Source organism: Marmota monax, unplaced genomic scaffold (genome assembly GCF_021218885.2).
Source record: "Marmota monax isolate L192 unplaced genomic scaffold, Marmota_monax_Labrador192_F-V1.1 WCK01_AAM20220418_F8-fsc00044, whole genome shotgun sequence".
Lineage (NCBI taxonomy): Eukaryota > Metazoa > Chordata > Mammalia > Rodentia > Sciuridae > Marmota > Marmota monax.
This window is the reverse complement of record NW_026695198.1, coordinates 10,263,740-10,284,223: the sequence shown is the minus strand read 5'-3', so window position 1 is coordinate 10,284,223 and position 20,484 is coordinate 10,263,740. Positions and strand designations below refer to the sequence as shown.

The following is a 20,484-nucleotide window of genomic DNA, read 5'->3' as shown; positions in this document are numbered from 1 at the left end:
AAAGGTCTTTTCTTTCTTTAGCATTTTAAACTGTCAACTCTGAAGACATTTTATAACTATTTAAAACATTAGGATTTTAGCCATCATTTTATTTTAGAAAACTAGTAATAATTTCCTAGAACATAATCTGATTACTTTTACAAAATAATTGAATATACTTTATCTTTTCAGTGTGTTAGCTTCATGAATTAACTCCATTAAATTTTTAAATTCTTCAACTGAAGCTTTTCTTATCTGACTTGTTTCCTCTTCCTAAATGATTTTAAGATTGCTGCTGCCTATTACTGGCCTTTGTATTCACAGAATACAAATTAATTCATTAGAAGCATTGTCTCTCTGTTCTGTTTGTCCATTTCTTGTTTAATTCCTCAATGGCTTTCTTTAGCTCCTCATTTATTCCAGGCACTGTTCTAGGTGCTAGGGTTACAGCAGTGAAAAACAATTTCCCTGCAGTCTATTAGATGCCTTCCTCCCAGTAAGAAGAGAGGTACAATTAGTGACTGGTTAGTTATATGTAAGGTAATACAAATAGCTGTATCTGTTTTTTTCCTTCAGTCCATAATTTTCAAAACTGAGTAAGTTTATCAGCTTATTTAAATACCACAGACCAAAGCCCTACTCATTAAGGCAGGTAGATCTGTATTAGGTTAAAGCATATATATCAGTATATACTATCCAGTTCTACAAATAATGTGAACCCCCACTGCACATACAGTTTATCCATTCTAAAACATTTAATTCAGCATATTAGTGTATACATTAAAATGTTTATTTGGTTTTTAATATGTTAGTATTCGTGGTGGCATAACTTCCATAGAATACTTCACAATATTTTATTATTTTATGGCATTATATTCTTTCATTATAAAAAGTCACACTTATTGGTATTCATAGAAATATAAAAATCATGAACTTGTGAGCATAAATCCTCTAAAATTAATGATATAAAGAATTCTTTAACATACATTTCCTGTATTTGCAGCAAATCTTATATGCTTACTTTTCATTGATGTCGAACATTTTAAATTTAATAAGCTTACAAAAAGTGGTGTTTTACTAATTCCATGATAGCATCTTGCCAAAACCTCTTAAATTTATATAAATTTCCCTTAGAATCTTTCTTATAACTTCATTGAGCATACTATTCAGTATCCTCCTAAAACCAATTTATTATATACATTTTATTTAATGAAATAAATGATTACTGTAATTTCTATTTTGAGTTTCAAGGATTTATGTGGAATACTAGGAAAATAGATAAAATGAAGTATTGTATGTTGCCACTGGAGGGTAGTGTTTCCAATTTGTATTTTTACAAATGACCAAGTTGAATTTAGTTTGATTAATCACACTAGTCAAGTATACCATTATTTTTAAAATCTTATTCTGATAATTTCAAACAGGCCCTCAAAAGTTAGCCTTAGTGACTCAGTGGACACATTGAATGGATTTATTTATTTACTTTTTAATTCAAATTCTTTTCTTTAGCCCATTATTCCTATGTTTACACAAAATATTCGAGAAGGATTTAGATCACTTGGAGGAACAAGTAAGTTCTGATTCGTATGGTTTTTAATTATAATGTAATATTTAAAATATTTGGAATTTTGAACACTGTAAGGAATCCTTTTGAATTATTAAATGTTAGGTAATGGATAGATTGCTTAGGTGTTTTCCTATATAAAGTCTAAATAACTGATTCTAAGTAATGGCAGTTCTTAGGTATTATATTTTTGCTGAGACTGTTGTATACATAACTTGAAGTTTATCGGTAATGAGTTCTTTAAAACTTGAAAGCATTTTATCTAATTTATTATGTTATACCATGGTGATGAGACACAATATAAATTTATATACTATGGTATAGGTATACCATGAGGAAGTTAAAAGCTTTAACAGTGAATGGTGCTACACGTTGAAGTAAGATTAACAACCTGAGGAGATGTCGTTTGCTTTGGTTTACTTTTGTCACTTAACATTTTTTTTTTAGTATTTTTAACCATTTCTATTTACATTGATGAGATTTTTTTAAATCTACCTTTAATTTATTGAAATAGAAAGCAGCTTTTAGTCATAGGAATGACAGCATTTGGAAATTTTTTTTTTCTTCACAATGTCTTATTTCTTACTTTGAAATTTTGTACCCTATAGTAGCTTAAGGTTTTGTACCGTATGGTTTGTATATTGTATTCAATTGCCTATATTTTGTATCCCTAGCACTATTATTGTAAGTATTCCTATCTACATAAAAGTCCTCTTTTGAAGAGTTTTAAATTGCTGTTGTTTATTTTATATGTAATGTTATTTTGTGTTGATATTCCATGTTTTTTAAGTCAAAATTTTTTTTTCTTTAAAAATTTTTTTTCTTTCTTTTTTTTTCAAATTTAATATGGGAAGGCAGATTGATGTGATACTTGACATTTGTTGTGGAGTTCTTTCAGCCTATTTCTTCATAATTTAAATGGCAAACCAGAAATTATTTTACAGGTTGTTTCTTTAATTGTAAATAGTTTTTAAAATCCTTTTTGACTGCTTTTAAAAATTTTCCTTGACTTTAAAGCTCAATATCTCAACAATTAGTATCTAGTTTTTTTTTTTTTATGATAACTTTAGGTTTGATGGTGTATTTTGTATTTACAGGTGTAAACAGTATTTTCAACTTTAATACAGTACTTAACTATTAACTGTGTAGTCCATGTGGCTAACTTTTTTTGGATTCCCTTGATGCTGTTTTTTGTTTGTTTGTTTTTTAAACTTAGTCCATCTGTTTGTTTTTGCCTTTTTATTACTTCCTTTTTTAATTCTGCTAAATTTCAGATTGGTCAGATAGCATTAAAAATTCTTTACTTTGATATATTAGCTTTTTTTTCTAACTTATAATCGTGAGTTTCAGTCTTTGCATAGTTTATCAGTGTACTATAATCTCATGTTTACATGAATTTAATTTATACCCCCATTTTTTTCTTTTTTTTTATTCATGTAAATCACTTTATTTTATGTCTTTACACTTTTTAACTTTCATCTTTTGGTTGCAGTCTTTACCCTTTGCTTTGCAATAATAGTACTTGGTTTGTCTTTTCAAATTTCCATAGTTTTAAAATCTCTCTTTTTTAAAATTAATAGATTTAATGTTTTTATTTTTAGGTTTACTGAAAAAAAATTAAGTAGAAAGTATAGGGATTTTTTTTTTTTAAATGTATACCCTCACCATCCTTCAGTTTTCCCTTGTAATATATTGCATTAGTATGGTATCATTTATTACAATTGATTGAAAAGCTCATCTTTTTAAAAAATATTTTATAATTCTAAGAAGTAATACTTTCTATTACTTTACTGTGAATCTTGCATAATTAATTTGAAAGTTTACAATTGTATGCTTCGAATATTTAATCAGTAAAATGATTTTGTTTACTTTAAACAGGGCTGTTTAGATGGCTTTATGAAAAATTCCGTTATCCGTTTGCTCCAATGTATGGCGGTTTTCCAGTGAAGTTACGGACTTATTTAGGTGATCCCATTCCATATGATCCAAAGATAACAGCAGAAGAATTAGCTGAAAAGGTAAATTATTTCATCTTCCTTAGTCTTAGGACAGATTTTTTTCAATTATTATTTAAAATTTCATAACTTATTTACTTATGTATTCTACAATCATGTTCTTTGTCAGTAGTTCTCAAGAAGTAATGATTTTCCATAGGAGATGGTTGGCAATGTCTAAAGACATTTTTTTATTGTCACAGTGGGCAGAAGTTGGAGGAGGTAGTGCTACAGACATTTATGGCTAGAGGCCAAGGAAAGAATTTATGGTCAGCTGCAGGACATCTATGGATATGTATCTATGTTTAGGGTTTTGGAAATATTAGGTTGAAATTAGGGTAAGGAAATCAAAATTGGTGTTGGAGATTTAGAAGTCATTTGCTCTTAGGCAGTTGTGGAAGTCTTAAGCTTGGCAATGCAGGTTGAAGAAAGAAAGAAGAGGACTGAAGACATCTTGCAAGAAATGTAACATTTAAGGAGGAAGCCAAGGAAGGAGAACAACTGAAGTTAACTGAAAGGGAACTGGAGCAATAAGTAAATTTGTGTGATGGAAGTCAGTAGGGGTGAGAATGATCAGTAATACTTATTGTAAAGAAATCAAGGGAATAAGAATGAAAAAAGACAATTCCGTTTGTACTTATACTTTTAGAGGGTATATAACTACAAAAAAGCAATAAATGTCATTTGTTTAATCACTTAAATGGGATGAATGTTTTGATTATGACTTTTATACCAGTCTTTGGTACATATATTAGTCTGATTTATTTTTAAAAATTTAAATTGTGATAGAAAGCACACATATTTAACCATTTTAACAGTTCAGTTCTGTTAAGTACATGGATGTTGAGCAATAGATTTCCAAAAGTTTTTCACTTTGCAAAACCAATTCTACACCTGTTGAACACAAACCTCTCATTTCTCCCTCCCCATAGTTCCTGACAATCATTGTTCTAGTTTTTGCTTCTTAGAGTTTAACTACCTTAGATACTTCATATGAGGGGAATCATAATTTTTGTCTTTTTGGAATTAGCTTTTTTTTCACTGAGCACAATGTTTACAAGATTTATGTGTCTTCTAGCACATGACTGAATTTTCACATTCTCTAAGGCTGACTAATATTTATCCCATTTTCTTTATACATTTATCTGTTGTTGGGCACTTAGATTGTTTATGCTTGTTTTGACTCGAGTCTTAGCAAGTTTTACAGTTTCAGTGTCCAAATCTTTCTCCTCTTGGGTTAAGGTTTTTCTTAAATATTTTAATTTTTTGATCCTACTGTTTTATTATTTTTCATTTCTATGGTTCATTGGGATTTTATTTTCTGTTTCTATTGTTTTATTGTTCATTGTCAGTATAGAGAAACAACTAATTTTCATGTATTGATTCTATATTCTGCACCTTTGTTGAATTTGTTTATTTTGTCTTTTTGTGGGATTTTTAGGATTTTCTACATATTAGATCACATTATTTACAAAGATTTTATTTATTATCCTTATACAGTCTAATTTAATCCTCATATCAACCCTAATTATTACTATTTTTATTTTATTTTAGAACTCGGTTTGAACCCAGGAATGCTTTACCATTAAGCTACATCCCCAGCTTCCCATCCCCCTTTTGTTTTAGTTGTGTCAGAGTCTCACTAAGTTGGTGAGGCTGGCCTTGCACTTGATATCTTCTTGTCTAAGCCTCCTGAGTTGTTAAAATTATAGGTTAATTATTACTATTTTATACATGAAAAAACTGGATATTCATTCAGCATTGCTAGGTCATGCTACAGTAACAAAAACAACAGAATCTTAGAGGCTTATGATGATAAAATTTACTTCTTGTTGATGTTGATGGGCTTTAGCTATAGCTTTGTCCATGCCCCTATCTTCATTGTTTTGAGATTAGGCTAAAAGAAAAGCCCCATGTAGAATGTTGCCATTTGTGTGGTAAAGGGAAAAGGTCAGGGATAGACCATGAGATGGTTTTCAAAGATTCTTTTTGGAAGTGACCCATTCATTCCTACTGGTATTTTATTGCCAAAGCCACGACGCTAGACTTCTGTGAGGTAGGACCTGAAATCCTCCCACAAAGATGGTCAGGAAAAGAGGGGCCTGGCGGGGGAAAAGGAATAAATTAATACACCTGCCTTACTGGGACTCATCAAGTTAGTCACTTAGAAGAGAATATGCAGCTGAAGCAACATTAATACTATGTTAGATGAGACTGTTCACCTGAAAGCTTGATAGGAAGATTCACAAAGGTAACATTAGTGATACATTTTATGCCTTCTTGTTCTTTAAGTAATTAAAATGGTTCATTAAGTATATTCAGTTTAGCTCTGTTGACCTCAAGGTAAAATCCTGACTTTTAAGGTCAGGGCATATTCTCCACACAGCATGACTCTTCTGTCATCCTGAAATGATGCTTTTCTAAGAGCTTCATGGTCTAAGAGCTACACCAGAGCTGAGACCTAACCCTTTGATTCTACTTCTACCCCCATACAAATTGTTGTTAATATATATCTTTGCTGCTCCCTAACAAATGCATTCTTTAGGATATAATTGAATTCTGTCTTGTTCTTTTAAATTGTCTTCCCGCCTATCCATTTGGATTTAAGTGGGGTTAGAACTACGTAGGAATACTTTTTTTTTACAGACTACTTGTCATGGTCAAAACAGAAGGTAATGGAGAAAGGGAAAAAATCCTGTCCTGAAAACTTTAGGCAACAGCATCACTTTGTGTAAATTAACTTCAGTGAACTAAAGTATGCTTGAAATCAAGAAAATTGAAATTCTCCTTTTGTGAATGCTTTTTATGATTTCCCAGTCTTTTTAATACCAGTAATGGAAGCACAAACTAGCAGAACAGATTACCACACATTTGAAATGATTAGCGTTGAAATTAAAGTTTATTTGTTTGTTTGTTTTGATAGTGCTGATTGAACCCAGGGGTGCTCTACCACTGAGCTACTGTCTTAGTCCTTTTTTTGTTGTTGTTGTTGGCAGAGAGGGTACCAGGGATTGAACTCAGGGGCACTCGACCACTGAGCCACATCCCCAGCCCTATTTAGTATTTTATTTAGAGACAGGGTCTCACTGAGTTGCTTAGCGCCTTGCTTTTGCTGAGGCTGGCTTTGAACTCGATCCTCCTGCCTCAGCCTCCCAAGCCACTGGGATTACAGGCATGCACTACCATGCTCTGCAATCTTTTTTATATTTTATTTGTCCTTTTTATATTTTATTTGAGACAGTCTTGCTAAATTGCCCAGGCTGGCTTCAAACTTGCTTTCTTTCTGCCTAGCCTCCTAAGTAGGTGAGATTATAGAAGTGTACTGCCACACCTGGAAGCATCCATGTTTTATAGAAATGAGAACTCAGTTTTGAAATGGTCGGTAGACTTTTCAGGCATTTGATTGTGGAGAAGTCATTTTCTAAACACCATCTAAATGTAAGTTAGTATATACTATAATAATGCCAAAGAGGACACTTGAATATTTCCTTAAAGTTTTCTCAGTCTTAATCTGTTGTTCTGTTTCTGTGTGTCTTTCTCTTTGTCTCTCCCTACATTATTATATGTACACCCATATGTAAGTACAGATTTATTTACATGTACAATTATTGCTAAGGTGGAGACAATGGAAAGGAGTAGATAGATTTGAGTACTATTCAGGGGATAAAACTAACAAGTGCTGTCAGTGGATAGGCTGCTGTGAATGAGAATCAGGAATTAAGGGTGACTCTTAAGTTTTGGCGTAAGTGGGCAGATTCATGCTATTATCATTTGCTGACAGAGGGAAGGAACTCAAGAAAGGACAAAAAATGTTAGTCTTAAAATTAAGCATGTTGAGGGCTGGGGCTGTAGCTCAGTGGTAGAGCGCCTGCCTCGTATGTGTGAGGCACTGGGTTTGATCCTCAGCATCACATTAAAAAAAGTAAATAAAGGCATTGTGTCTGTCTACAACTAAAAAAATATTTTAAAATAATTAAGCATGTTGAGTCTGAGGTACATTTAAAACATCCAAGAGAAGTCATGTTGAACATAACAATCTGAAACTAATAGGATTGAAGGTGAAAATTTGGGAATCTTCAGCAAGTGGATGTTAATTGAAACTATGGAAATGGATCATATTACTGAGTCTTTGAATAATAAATCAGTGACTGGTTTTGGGAGAATGAATCTGTAAAAGGAAATTGAAAGGGAATAGCCCAAGAGAGATCAGAAAACCAGGAAAGTGTGAGGTTCCAGAAGCAAAAGCATTATAAGAAAGGGAAGACAGCGGTAATTTAGAGGGCAAGTAAAATGAAGATTAAAAGCATGTCCATTTGATGTAGTATCAGAAAGGTATCGCTGGTTATCTTTGCAAGAGTTGTATTTTCTTAATGGATAGCCCTGATATTTCTTTACCCCCAAATCTTTCTTTGACACTTCAATTTATAGTAATTTAAACTCCCTTCATGATTTAATTGGAACCTAATTTTAAACCTTATATCTAGCTTCTGAACACACACCTCAGACTCCAACCATTTGAACAGATTGACTTGCCATTCCTTAAACTGGTGATTTCCCATGTCTTAGATCCTCATGCTTTCCTGCTCGTGTGTTGTCTCCTGGTTGCTACCTACCTAGTGAGCTCTTAAGTCTTGATCCTCATGCTTTCCTGCTCATGTGTTGTCTCCTGATTGCTACCCACCTAGTGGGCTCTTCTGAATATTTTTCACATTTCAGGTTATATGTATCACAAATGATCTCACATTTTAATTACTTTGTACTTGATTCTTCTTATTCACTTATTAGCTCTTTTTAATATTAGAGACTTGTTTCACTATCATTATAGCTTTAAAAGGTCTAGTATTTCCTGAGGGATAAAATTTTAGAAATATGATTCATGAAATAAAATCTTCCTGTCAGTCATTCTGCCAAGTACCTGAAAACATCATTATAAGTTCATTTAGCCTTGTTAAACTGAATGAAGTAGTTCTCATTTTACAGATGCGAAAACTGGTTTGGAGAGCTATTTTAGAAATACATCTTTGGGTTAGGATTTATTGGTTTAAAGATTAGATTATAAAACTAAAAAGTGTGTATGTATTCATGCACTATTAACATATATAAATAAAGGTTTTAAAGAACCATAAACTGATTTAAAAATAAAAATTGTTGAAATTTCTAAAGCACAGCTTGAGAAAAGTTCTTGATATATGCTAATTGGCTTTTCCATTGCAATGACTTAATTAAAATTCCTGTTAAACTGTCTAGAAATTGAGGCATTGAACTAAAGTGTATCAGCTCATGCTCATTCTTTGTTTTCCTGTTTCATTGCTTAATATTTTGGGTTATGTATGGTGATGGAAGAAAAATATACTAGAGTTTATTAGTGGCTAGAGAGGATTAAATCTTGTATTTGCCTATTAGAAGATTTCTTATTACTTTCTTTCTTGTAACTTTTTCTTCAATTCATTTTAGTGTTTTCTGTATGCAAGCCATTTTTCCATATTTTTATTGGTGCATTATAATTTTACATAATGGTAGGATTCATTGTTATACATTTGCTCATACTATGTGCAAGGCATTTCTGTGGAGAAATACTAAGATATATCTTATGGAGCTTACAGTCTAGTGCAGAAAATAGCCAACTAGACAACAACTATAATTCAAGGCTTAATAAATACAGATAAGAAATAAGATATTTGTGTACCGAGAAGGAAATCATTCATTATGGTAGGAGATGGGGGCCAAATTAAGGAGTACTTCTTGAAAGTAGTAGTCATAAAAATCTTTACCATATAAACTACATAGAGAACTTAAATAATAATGACTTTTCTTTTGTTTTCTTAATAGACAAAGAATGCTGTTCAAGCTTTGATTGATAAGCACCAAAGAATTCCAGGAAACATTATGAGTGCTTTGTTAGAACGTTTTCATAAAAAACAAAAGGTCAACTAGAAGTTGATTTAATTTATCTATATTAATATGCTTGTGTCTATGGTACTGTCTTCTAAATTTTATAGATCCTGTAATTAGTATTTTTAAAAAATCATGTTGATAAGCATCTTTCTTAGAACTTGTGTATTTAAATTGTCAAATTTTTTGCAATCGGTTGTGTCAAATTTAATTAGTAACTTGTTACATGCCTAATAATTCAGAAAATGATTGTATTCCATTTGTAACTTCTTAATGATTTATGATAAATGTATGGGTTCTTGAAAGTTAAGTTTTTAATTACAGAAGTTTAGGTTAAGTAAACATTCCTGAATAATGCACCTAATTTCTTTATGTGTTTGACTGAGATAATTTTAAGACAGGGTATAAGCTATAGGTTTTTGTACAATTGCTTAAGTTAGAAAGGAAAAGTTTTAAAATCTGTTCCTCATTTCTTTCATGACTTCAGGCAAGTCATGCAATGTTTTTGTGCCTCAATAATTTACTTTTTAAGTCATGGAAATGCTATGGTAAGGAACACTACTTTAAGTTCTTTATGATTGATGACTATTGAACTGAAATTATAACCAAATTACGTAATATCTTATCCATGGGATGTTTGAATTTTTCCTTCGGGTATGATGTCCAGTTGCCAAGCACAACGAAAGAGACGTACTGTTTTTCAAATTGAATAGAAAGAAATTAGGGAAAATATAATTTCTACTTGTTACCTTTAGTATTTATTATATTTTTGACAAGATCCTGTAAATATACAATATAGGGTGCATTGTCAGCCCTATAACATGACATTAAATAGTACAAGGATGAAAATCATTGTTGTGTTCTGCATTTTGTTTTAGAAGCTGATTCTAGGCTGAGGAAAGTGGAAATAAAACTCTGCTTTGGCTCAACACTGTAGTTCTTGCATTTTGACTTTGTACCAGTCAGATGGCTTATTGTTTCAATAAAATATACTTACTTGAATGAAGAATTTATGTGAACAGAAAGCTCTCTAAGTAGTTAATGGCTTTTGATTTGCTGTCTCCTTGAAGGTCGATTTTAAATAGTATTTAAACAGAAAAGTATCCAAAATCAAATGCAGTATCTCCCTTTTGTAGATGTTAAAGTACTTGGGTTTTGTATAGATTTTTGTATTACAAGTGTATATTTATGATATGTGTAAAATATCTAGTAAACAATATGAAAATAAAAGTAAAGCTGAATTGTTGTTCATTGTCTTATGAATTGCATACGTGTCATTTTCTTATTATTTTTTTATATTTATTTTTTAGTTATAGGTGGACACAATATTTTATGTGGTGCTGAGGATCGAACCCAGTGCCTCATGCATTCTAGGCAAGCAATCTACTCTGAGCCACAACCCCAGCCCTTTTTTATCATATTAAACTGATTTTATTGTTTTACTCTGCACATTTCTCATCAACAATCATTTCTTTTATCTACATTGAATAAGCCTATTTTCCAATGTAGTAAATGCATTCAATTTGAATTAAGAGCCAATTTGCAATATTTTTTTTAACTCTGCTCTAGGGAACAGTGTTTGTTTCAGAATTGAAAATTCAGTCTTACTGCTTTACTGAAAACATTTTTAATTCTGTGATAAGCAGATAACAGGTAGGCTTCCCGTCTAGATTGATAAGATCATTATTGTGCTACTTGAATTTAAACCCCATTTATAAGAATCAGGAATATGACTAAACATAGAAATATTAGTAATAATTGAAAGGAGGTCTATTTAGGCTTGAAGTGTGTTCAAGCAGTGTTCATTCATAAATTTATCCCTGATATACCACTATAATCATACTACAGTCTAATTTACATATTTAAAAATTTACAAATTTAAATTTTGCCAGTTTTTTCAGTAATATCATTGATATCAGTTTTTCTTCTTGACCCATTTTTATAGCAGGATCACACACTGCATTTAATTTTCCTATCTCTTTAGTCATCTAGTCTGGAGTGATTTTTCAAGAAAAAGCCCTGCTTTATCTTTAATGATAACAGATTTTTAGAAAGGTGGGAACATTTATTTGATAGACAAGTCCTGAATTTGTTTTTGCCTGAATGTTTTGCTTTGCTTCAAGTCATGTATTAATCCATAAATACAGCATAAATGATACTGTGGCTTTCTTCAAGGTGTCACATTTGGAGGCATGAGTTGGTTTGTGTCAACATGTTTGGTTAAGACATTTTGTATCAGTTTCTTCCTTGTGAAGCTGTTTTTTTCTCTTTGTGATGAGGAAGTATATGGACAAACACCTTGAGATTATACACATATCTGTTCCTCATCAAACATTGACACTACTTTTAGCATCCTTTGAATCAATTTTTGTCCGAATAAAATTATTACTCTGGGGGTTCAAGTGTGTGATTTTCATACTCTTATTCTACATTTATTAGTTGGCAGCCTATAAAGAACTTTCCAATTTCTGTTTCACCCTCTCCACACTCATTACAGACTGGACTCCAGGGATTCATCTTGTATTCAGAGTGTATGTATATATATTAAGTGATTTAAATGTGAGACACTTGCGTGATGTTCATAGCATTTACTTATAATTCACTAAAAGTGGGATATGTTTTTATATTTGTATGGTTATTTTTCAAAAATATTTTTTTTGAAAAATATACATAACATTAAATTTACCATCTTAACCTCTTTTAAGTGTACTCTTCACTGGCATTAAGTACATTTGTTAGGTGGCAGTTAGATATGAGCAGTGGAGTATAATACTTGGTACAGAACAAATTGGTTTATCGATAGTCCTGCCTAAGTGGCACTGCAAGGTCTGACAAGATAGCTATTTCAGGACCCTTGCCTGATCTCAGTTCTATAAACTATTCCTCTTACAATCGGAGGAAAATAGATAAATTCAGGGAGTAAGAACCAAAGGGCAAGGATATGTTTGATCAAAAGGACCTAATTGCTAAGACATCTTAAAGTCCCTAAACAAATAGTAAGTACCGGAGAGAGATTCCTGGACCTGGGAAAGCAGGATTATTAAGATCATAAATTCTAGAACCTGTCAGCCAGGCCAAGATGACCAAGAGTTGCCCTTAGGTGGATAGCTCATATAATGTCTCAATCTAGAACCAAAAAGTGACACTGGCATGGGACCTCCTTCCTGTCTCCCCCAAAAGCTGGGACACAAGTGAGATTTGTTCTCTTCTCTGAGTAGCCCACTCTCACCCTTGAGGGTGCTTCCTCATCTTTTTTCTCTTCTAATAAACTTTGATATACTTTTACTAATTCTCATGTCTTGCTTGAATTCCTTTCATGCGAAGACACAAGAGTCAAGACAAAACACAGTCTCAGGTATGGTCTTTATGTTCCTTAGCACATTTACACTGTTGTGAGTCCATCACCAGAACTTCATCATCCCCAGTAGACTACCCATTTAACAATAATTTTCCATTCCTTCTCAGACCCTGATAACGTCTGTTCTGCTTTCTGTCTGAATGCATTTACCTACTCTGGGTACCTCATGTAAGTGGAGTCAACCACTATTTGCTCTTTGGTTCTAGCTTATTTTACTTAGCATTATTGTTTGATTTTTTTTTCCTGAAACAATTACATCATTTCAGCACCAATTCTCTAACACCAACTGGGGGGAGGCCTACAAATTAATTCAATTTTGACATTAACTCCTGAGTGTTAGACCCCGCAGAGTGAAGGCTCAGTCTCCCAAGACCGCTGTCATTTCAGATGCCAGCCTACCCCACTTCTACCTGGCTCACACAAATTTGAAGGGTTCTGATTTCCCCCCTCAGTTTTGATAATTCATTACAGTAAGAGAATTCAAGAAAAGACTATACAAATTTTATTATAAAGGACACAACTCTGAAGCAATCAAAATGGAAGAGAACAAGGTATGGGAATACCCTGCAGAGCTTCCGTATTCTCTCTAACATATCCATGTGCTCACGTAACCTAAGAGCTTCCGGAAGCATGCAGGTATGACTCATTAAATCATTGATAGCCACTGGTTATTGAATTCAAATCTCTAGACCCTCTCTTCCACCTTAGGTCAGGGTGAGGAGGACAGTTCTAATCCTTTAATCATGTATTTTTTTTTTTTAATAACCTGGTCCCATTCTGAAACTAGGGAGCCTTACTATGAATCTCATTAACATACAAAGGACATTTACTATTGCTCAGGAAATCACAACTGGAAATGTCCCTGTGTTTTTTTCCCAGAGAGAGGGACCTCCATTCTGGACAAATGGAGTCCCTAGCTTATGTGACAAAAAATAATTCCAGCATGTGCCAATCAGGACAAATCAAGGAAAGCAGACATTCAAAGGAGAATGCAGTATCTCCAGAGAAACGTTTTATGGGATAAAGGAAAAAGTAAATATTTAGAAGAGTAGGCTATCTCCAGAGAGACAGCAGCCCCTTTTCTGGAGTGTTAATATTTATAGAGGGATAGAAGCTAGGAGCTGGATTAGAGGTGGAGTTGGAGTAGTAACCTAATTTCTTCCCCGTTTTTCTAGCACTTGCTCATTGCCTTCTCATCATATTACTTTTTGATGGCAAGGATGTAGACCAAGGGCAAGGGCCAGGTTGTGTACGAGTTGCCTGTTTTGCATTCCAAAAATTTATGGGTGTTTCTCTTTTGATAGTCAGTATATCTTTCTTTGTATCCCCAAATTCCTCTCTGCATCATTGTAATATGCTGCTTTTAAGTCCTCTGGCTATATACCAAAGAGTGGGATAACTGGGTCGAATGGTGGTTCCGTTCCAAATATTCTAAGGAATCTCCATACTGCTTTCCAGAGGGCTTGCACCAGTTTTCAGTCCCACCAGCAATGTACGAGTGTGCCTTATTTCCCCATATCCTTGCCAACATTTATTGTTACTTGTGTTTTTGATAATTGTCGTTCCAACTGCAGTGAGGTGAACTCTTAGAGTAGTTTTGATTTACATTTCTCTAATTGTTAAAGATGTTGACTATTTTTTCATATATTTGTTGATCAATTGTATGTTTTAGGATGGGTTTTTCTATGTCTGCAAAAACAAACAAAAAAGTCATGAGGCTTTTGATAAAATGGCATTGAATCTATATAGATGGCTTTGGGTAGTATTGTCATCTTACCAAGATTAAATCTTCTGATCTATGAACATGAGATGTTTTCCCATTTCTTGAAATCCTCTTTATTTTTGAATTTTCAAAAGATGCTTGCCAGTGCTGATGTAATGAAAAGAATGGCAAAAGTTGTCAGAATCAAAATGGAGTAATTTCTGCCAACCCTGACCAAAAAATACATAACGCTGAAAAGTGATGAAAGAAGTGTTCTCATGCATGACTGCCTGATAGTAACTCACCAAGACTCTCAGAACCACATTCTTACACAGGGGTCACTGCAGCCTTACACACACCACACACACACATACACACACTTCTATGAGGATATCTACCCAGCAACTGTCTACTCAACTTTGGGACTGGCAGCACTCTTGTTATCAATCCTTGTGGCCAAGGTCTATTTTTTCAAAATACCTTGTGCAATTATTCTCATATTTGCCTTTAAAAATTTCCCTTTGCCTCAACTTCTTTGAACATGCACATAGTTTACTATGGCATGTGTATTCCCATTGTGATGCCATATTCTTCCCATGCTCTTCCCTCCTCCCTCCTGAAATGCTGTTCTACTCCCACATAAATATTATACTTTGGAGAATCTCCCTCTGATTGTTATTTAGATTGACAGCACAGATGTGAACATCTAAGTCTCTTCCATATTGCACAAATTGATTTCCACATACCAGGCTGGCTTTTGGTATTGGAATAATTTTGACAGTCTTAGAGACTTTATGGTGTAATTTTAGATTATAATTCAATATGTGTGAAACATTTTGTTAATCTTAGTAATCCCCTTTAATTCACTCTATAGCAGCTATTTGCTTATCCTATCATTTTCTCTTTTCTAACATGAGGGGGATATTTGATGAATTCTTTTAACCTGGAAGTTCATATGTTCATTTCTAAGTAATTTTCTGTTTTGTTTTTAGTCTTTAAGATTTTAAATTGTGAAATATATAATTTATATAAAAGTGACTGTAATATATATGTACATCTGGCTTTAATTCTTCTTTCTTATAATGTATTTGTCAGATTTTAATATCAAGGCTATTCTGACTTGATAAAACTCATAAAAATGAGCTTTTCTATACTTTGGAAGAATTTCTATGTTATTGGTACTCCTTCCTTAAACAAAGGGAAGAATTCTGGTCTTGGAGTTTCTTTGTGGAAGGTTTTTACTTACAAGTTTACTTTCTGTAGTAGATGCAGTTTTTCTTCTTGGTAAGATTTTCTATTTCTTCTTGACAAGTTTTGATGTTTATCTTGGCATTTGTCCATTTCCCTAAAACTTCAAATTTATTGTCATGAAATCGTTCATAATGTCTTGTAGGATTTGTAGTGATATTTTCACCTTTCATACCTGCTAATATGTAATTTGTGCTCATTCTGTCTCTTAATGTCTCTGTTTTTTTCTTTCATTACCTTGATACCATAGAAAAAGGAAAGGTGGCCCTTAATAGTAAATATTTTACATGTTGTGAGCCGTAAACTAATACTAATAGATACAGTAAGGTTCAGTCTATAAGCTGATCACTGTTTTATTCACTTTCAATACTTTAATAAGCTGTTTGTTTTGAAGTATGTATTGTGTGTGTAAACATTGTTATATGCCAAGGGTTTATAAACTACTTTAAATAATCAGATAAAAATATTTTAGGCTTTTCAGGGAGTAAAAAACAAAGGGCAAGGATATGCTACTCAGCATTTCATTGCTGTGACAAAATACCTGACAAAATCAACTTGAAGGAGGGAAGATTTATTTCACTCATGGTTTCAATCCATGGTCAACTGGCTCCATTGTTTCTGGGGCTGTGGTGAGGCAGTACATTTTGATGAAAGGGCATTGTGGAACAAAGGCATGGTGACGAGGGGGCTGGGGATATAGCTCAGCTAGTAGCATGCTTGCCTCTCATGCACAAGGCCCTGGGTTCAATCCCCAGTACCACCACAAAAAAAAAAAAAAAAAAAAAAAAAGAAAGAAATTTAAAGTCATGGTGACCAGGAAGCAAAAGGAGAGAGAAAGGGTTAGAAGGAGGCAGGCCAGGGACAAAAGGCAGCTTTTAAGGGCGTGTCCCCAAGAACCTACTCTCTTTATTTAGCTACCATGTCCTACAGTTTCCTTAGCCTTTCTTAAGAGTCATGCAAGCAAGTCCACCACCTTCAATAGTCCATTCAGCTCTGAATTAATCACTGGATTAATCCATCGATGAAGTTAGCTCACTCATGATCTAATCACTTCCCCAAAGTCCCACCTCTGAATTGCATTGGGGACCAAGTTTTCAATACACAAGCCTTTGGGGGACATTCCAGATCCAAACTATAAGGTGGGCATCTCCTCACCTCTGCCAATGTATTGTGAAACTAGTCATAGACAACATAGGAGTGATTGTGTCTGGGTTCTAGTAAAACTGTAAAAATTAAATTTGAATTTTTTATTTTTGTGCCACAAAATATACTTATTTTTCTGATCATCCCCCCAACATTTAAAAAAAGCAAAAAAACTTTTTTGGCTCATACACCATACAAAAAAAAGACTGTTCAAGACAGATGTTGGGCTGAATTTGGTATATGAGCTATAGTTTGTTGATACTGTTATGAGGAGCTGCTTCAGAAAACAGTCTAAGTCCGAATTCAAATCAAAGAGAGCTTTATTTACCTGGCCAGGGACTGTCACCTACCCATAGAGACTGCAGCTCTGTGGGAGAACAGTAATTTCCTGGCCTGAGTCTTGGGGATTTAAGGATGAAAACCACAGCTCAGGGACTTTCCTTAGCATCATGCAAGCAAGCGGAACAGCAGTTAGCAGAGCAACTCAGACAACCACATGTCGGGTTGAAGCAGGTGTTAGATAACGGCATCCTGGGTTTAAGCTGGTGGTTAGTGGGGGGCAAGAATCTACTTCAAAGTCTTGAGTCACCAAGACCACCATATCCTGGGTTGAGTACATTTTGTGGGGTACAAAGTACAGAAGACAATATATATCTATATATATTTTAATTTAACAGAAAACAGCTTTCATTTCAGTTTCTTAGAAACAGCTTTTGTAACAGTTGTTTTTTTTTTTTTTATAGAAGGCAGCAAAATGGAGATTCAGGCCTGCTATGACAGTTCTTTATAATTGTCTTAGTACACTTATCAAAATCTTATATCTATAATCTATATTTTTTACCGATCGATACCCTATAACTCCCACTCTTACTGATTGTATTTTTCCGTTCACACCACAGTAATACCAGCACAGAACATTTAGTTTCCTTGCTTATTTCAGAGTCCTCCACTTTTATTCTTGATGGGTTTTTTTTCTTACTTATTTTCTTCTTCAATAGTTTCTGCTCTCATCTCTAGTTATTTTTTTCTAACTTTCAGAGTAATTTGTTTTTGTAAATTCTTGTTTTGGACACTGGATTGTTGAGATTTTAGATTTTCTTATACAATCATTTAAAGTCATGATTTTTTTATGAACTGTTAAGGGCATCTCATATATCATTTTGGGGAGCATGCTGTGGATTGAACCCAGGGCCTTGATCATGCTGAGCATACACCCTACTACTGAGCATACCTCAAGTCCCAATGTCATACTTAAACTCATTTGATTAAAGTGGATATTACTTTATTATATTTTAATGTATTGTCTTTGCTAGCTACTAAGGTAACTTAGAAGTGTATTGCTTAATTTACAAGCATTAAAATTCCTCTCTCCTTTTTAAAATTTAATTCATAACTTAATTCCACCATGATCAATGAACATAGTTGGATGATTTTGATCATTTAAAATTGACAGAGTGGTCTAGCACATGGCTAATATTTGCCAAATTCTCCTTGGGTACTTAAAAAGAATTTTAACTCTGTCTTGAATGAAGTGTTCTATATGTGTTGTTTAGATCAACTTTGTTAATTGTGCTATTAGTAGATTTGTTTACTTCTCATATTTGGTCCATTTTACCTTATGTATTTGGAAGCTATGTTTTTAGCATACATTGAGCATTGTTTTTATCTTCCTGGTGAATTGATTCTTTTAAATATCACTCATTACTCTTCTCTTTTTTTTTTTTTAAGAGAGAATTTTAATATTTATTTTTTAGTTTTTGGTGGACACAACATCTTTGTTTGTATGTGGTGCTGAGAATCGAACCCGGGCCGCACGCATGCCAGGCAAGCGCGCTACCGCTTGAGCCACATCCCCAGCCCCCATTACTCTTCTCTTATAGTTGAGTTTTCAGTTAATATAGCCGCACTAACTTTCTTTGGGTTAATATGTTCCATTTTTTTGGCCTTTTTCAGAAAATTCTGTTTGACCAGAATTTACAACCTTTAGTTTCTTGATCAGATTTTAAAGATTTTCTTTAATCTTTAATTAAAATTTTTGGGGTGTTATAATAATTATTTGTAATAATACAATGTATAATTATGTCATATTCATACATGCATATAACATAATTTTTTTTATTGGTTGTTCAAAACATTACAAAGCTCTTGACATATCATATTTCATACATTTGATTCAGGTGGGTTTTGAACTCCCAATTTTACCCCAAATACAGATTGCAGAATCACGTCGGTTACACATCTACATTTTTACATAATGCCCTATTAGTAACTGTTGTATTCTGCTACCTTTCCTATCCTCTACTATCTCCCCTCCCCTCCCCTCCCATCTTCTCTCTCTACCCCATCTACTGTAATTCATTTCTCTCCTTGTTTATTTTCCCATTCCCCTCACAACCTCTTATATGTAATTTTGTATAACAATGAGGATCTCCCTCCATTACCATGCAATTTCCCTTTTCTCTCCCTTTCCCTCCCACCTCATGTATCTGTTTAATGTTAATCTTTTCTTCCTGGTCTTCCTCCCTGCTTTGTTCTTAGTTGCTCTCATTATATCAAAGAAGACATTTGGTATTTGTTTTTTAGGGATTGGCTAGCTTCACTAAGCATAATCTGCTCTAGTGCCATCCATTTCCCTGCAAATTCCATGATTTTGTCATTTTTTAGTGCTGTATAATACTCCATTGTGTATAAATGCCACATTTTTTTTATCCATTCATCTATTGAAGGGTATCTGGGTTGGTTCCACAGTCTAGCGATTGTGAATTGTGCTGCTATGAACATCGATGTAGCAGTATCCCTGTAGTATGCTCTTTTAAGGTCTTCAGGGTATAGTCCGAGAAGGGCAATAGCTGGGTCAAATGGTGGTTCCATTCCCAGCTTTCCCAGGAATCTCCATACTGCTTTCCAAATTGGCCACACCAGTTTGCAGTCCCACCAGCAATGTACAAGAGTACCCCTTTCCCCACATCCTCTCCAGCACTTGTTGTTGTTTGACTTCATAATGGCTGCCAATCTTACTGGAGTGAGATGGTATCTTAGGGTGGTTTTGATTTGCATTTCTCTGACTGCTAGAGATGGTGAGCATTTTTTCATGTACTTGTTGATTGATTGTATGTCCTCCTCTGAGAAGTGTCTGTTCAGGTCCTTGGCCCATTTGTTGATTGGGTTATTTGTTTTCTTATTGTTTAATTTTTTGAGTTCTTTGTATACTCTGGATATTAGGGATCTATCTGAAGTGTGGGGAGTAAAAATTTGTTCCCATGATGTAGGCTCCCTATTTACCTCTCTTATTGTTTCTCTTGCTGAGAAAAAACTTTTCAGTTTAAGTAGGTCCCATTTGTTGATTCTTGTTATTAACTTTTGTGCTATGGGTGTCCTATTAAGGAATTTGGAGCCTGACCCCACAATATGTAGATCGGAGCCAACTTTTTCTTCTATCAGACGGCGTGTCTCTGATTTGATATCTAGCTCCTTGATCCACTTTGAGTTAACTTTTGTGCACGGCGAGAGGAGGGGATTCAGTTTCATTTTGTTGCATATGGATTTCCAGTTTTCCCAACACCATTTGTTGAAGATGCTATCCTTCCTCCATTGCATGCTTTTA

The 20,484-nt window shown here is 33.8% G+C and overlaps 1 protein-coding gene across 12 annotated transcripts in view; it reads left to right on the top strand.

Moving 5' to 3' along the window:
- Tmem68 (transmembrane protein 68) overlaps positions 1 to 10,675 on the top strand; it is a 30,164-nt gene extending 19,489 nt beyond the window's left edge. For 11 of the 12 annotated variants that reach the window (XR_006848240.2, XM_046428496.2, XM_046428498.2 and 8 more), the window contains 3 exons: positions 1,489 to 1,549; positions 3,422 to 3,561; positions 9,367 to 10,675. Coding sequence is in view for 10 of the 12 variants with exons in the window: in XM_046428496.2 (XP_046284452.1) it covers positions 1,489 to 1,549; positions 3,422 to 3,561; positions 9,367 to 9,471 (306 nt within the window). In the remaining 2 variants the exon portion in view is untranslated. The remainder of the gene's footprint in view (positions 1 to 1,488; positions 1,550 to 3,421; positions 3,562 to 9,366) is intronic. The other variant, XR_006848241.2, reaches the window with a different exon arrangement.
- The last annotated feature ends 9,809 nt before the right edge of the window (positions 10,676 to 20,484 follow it).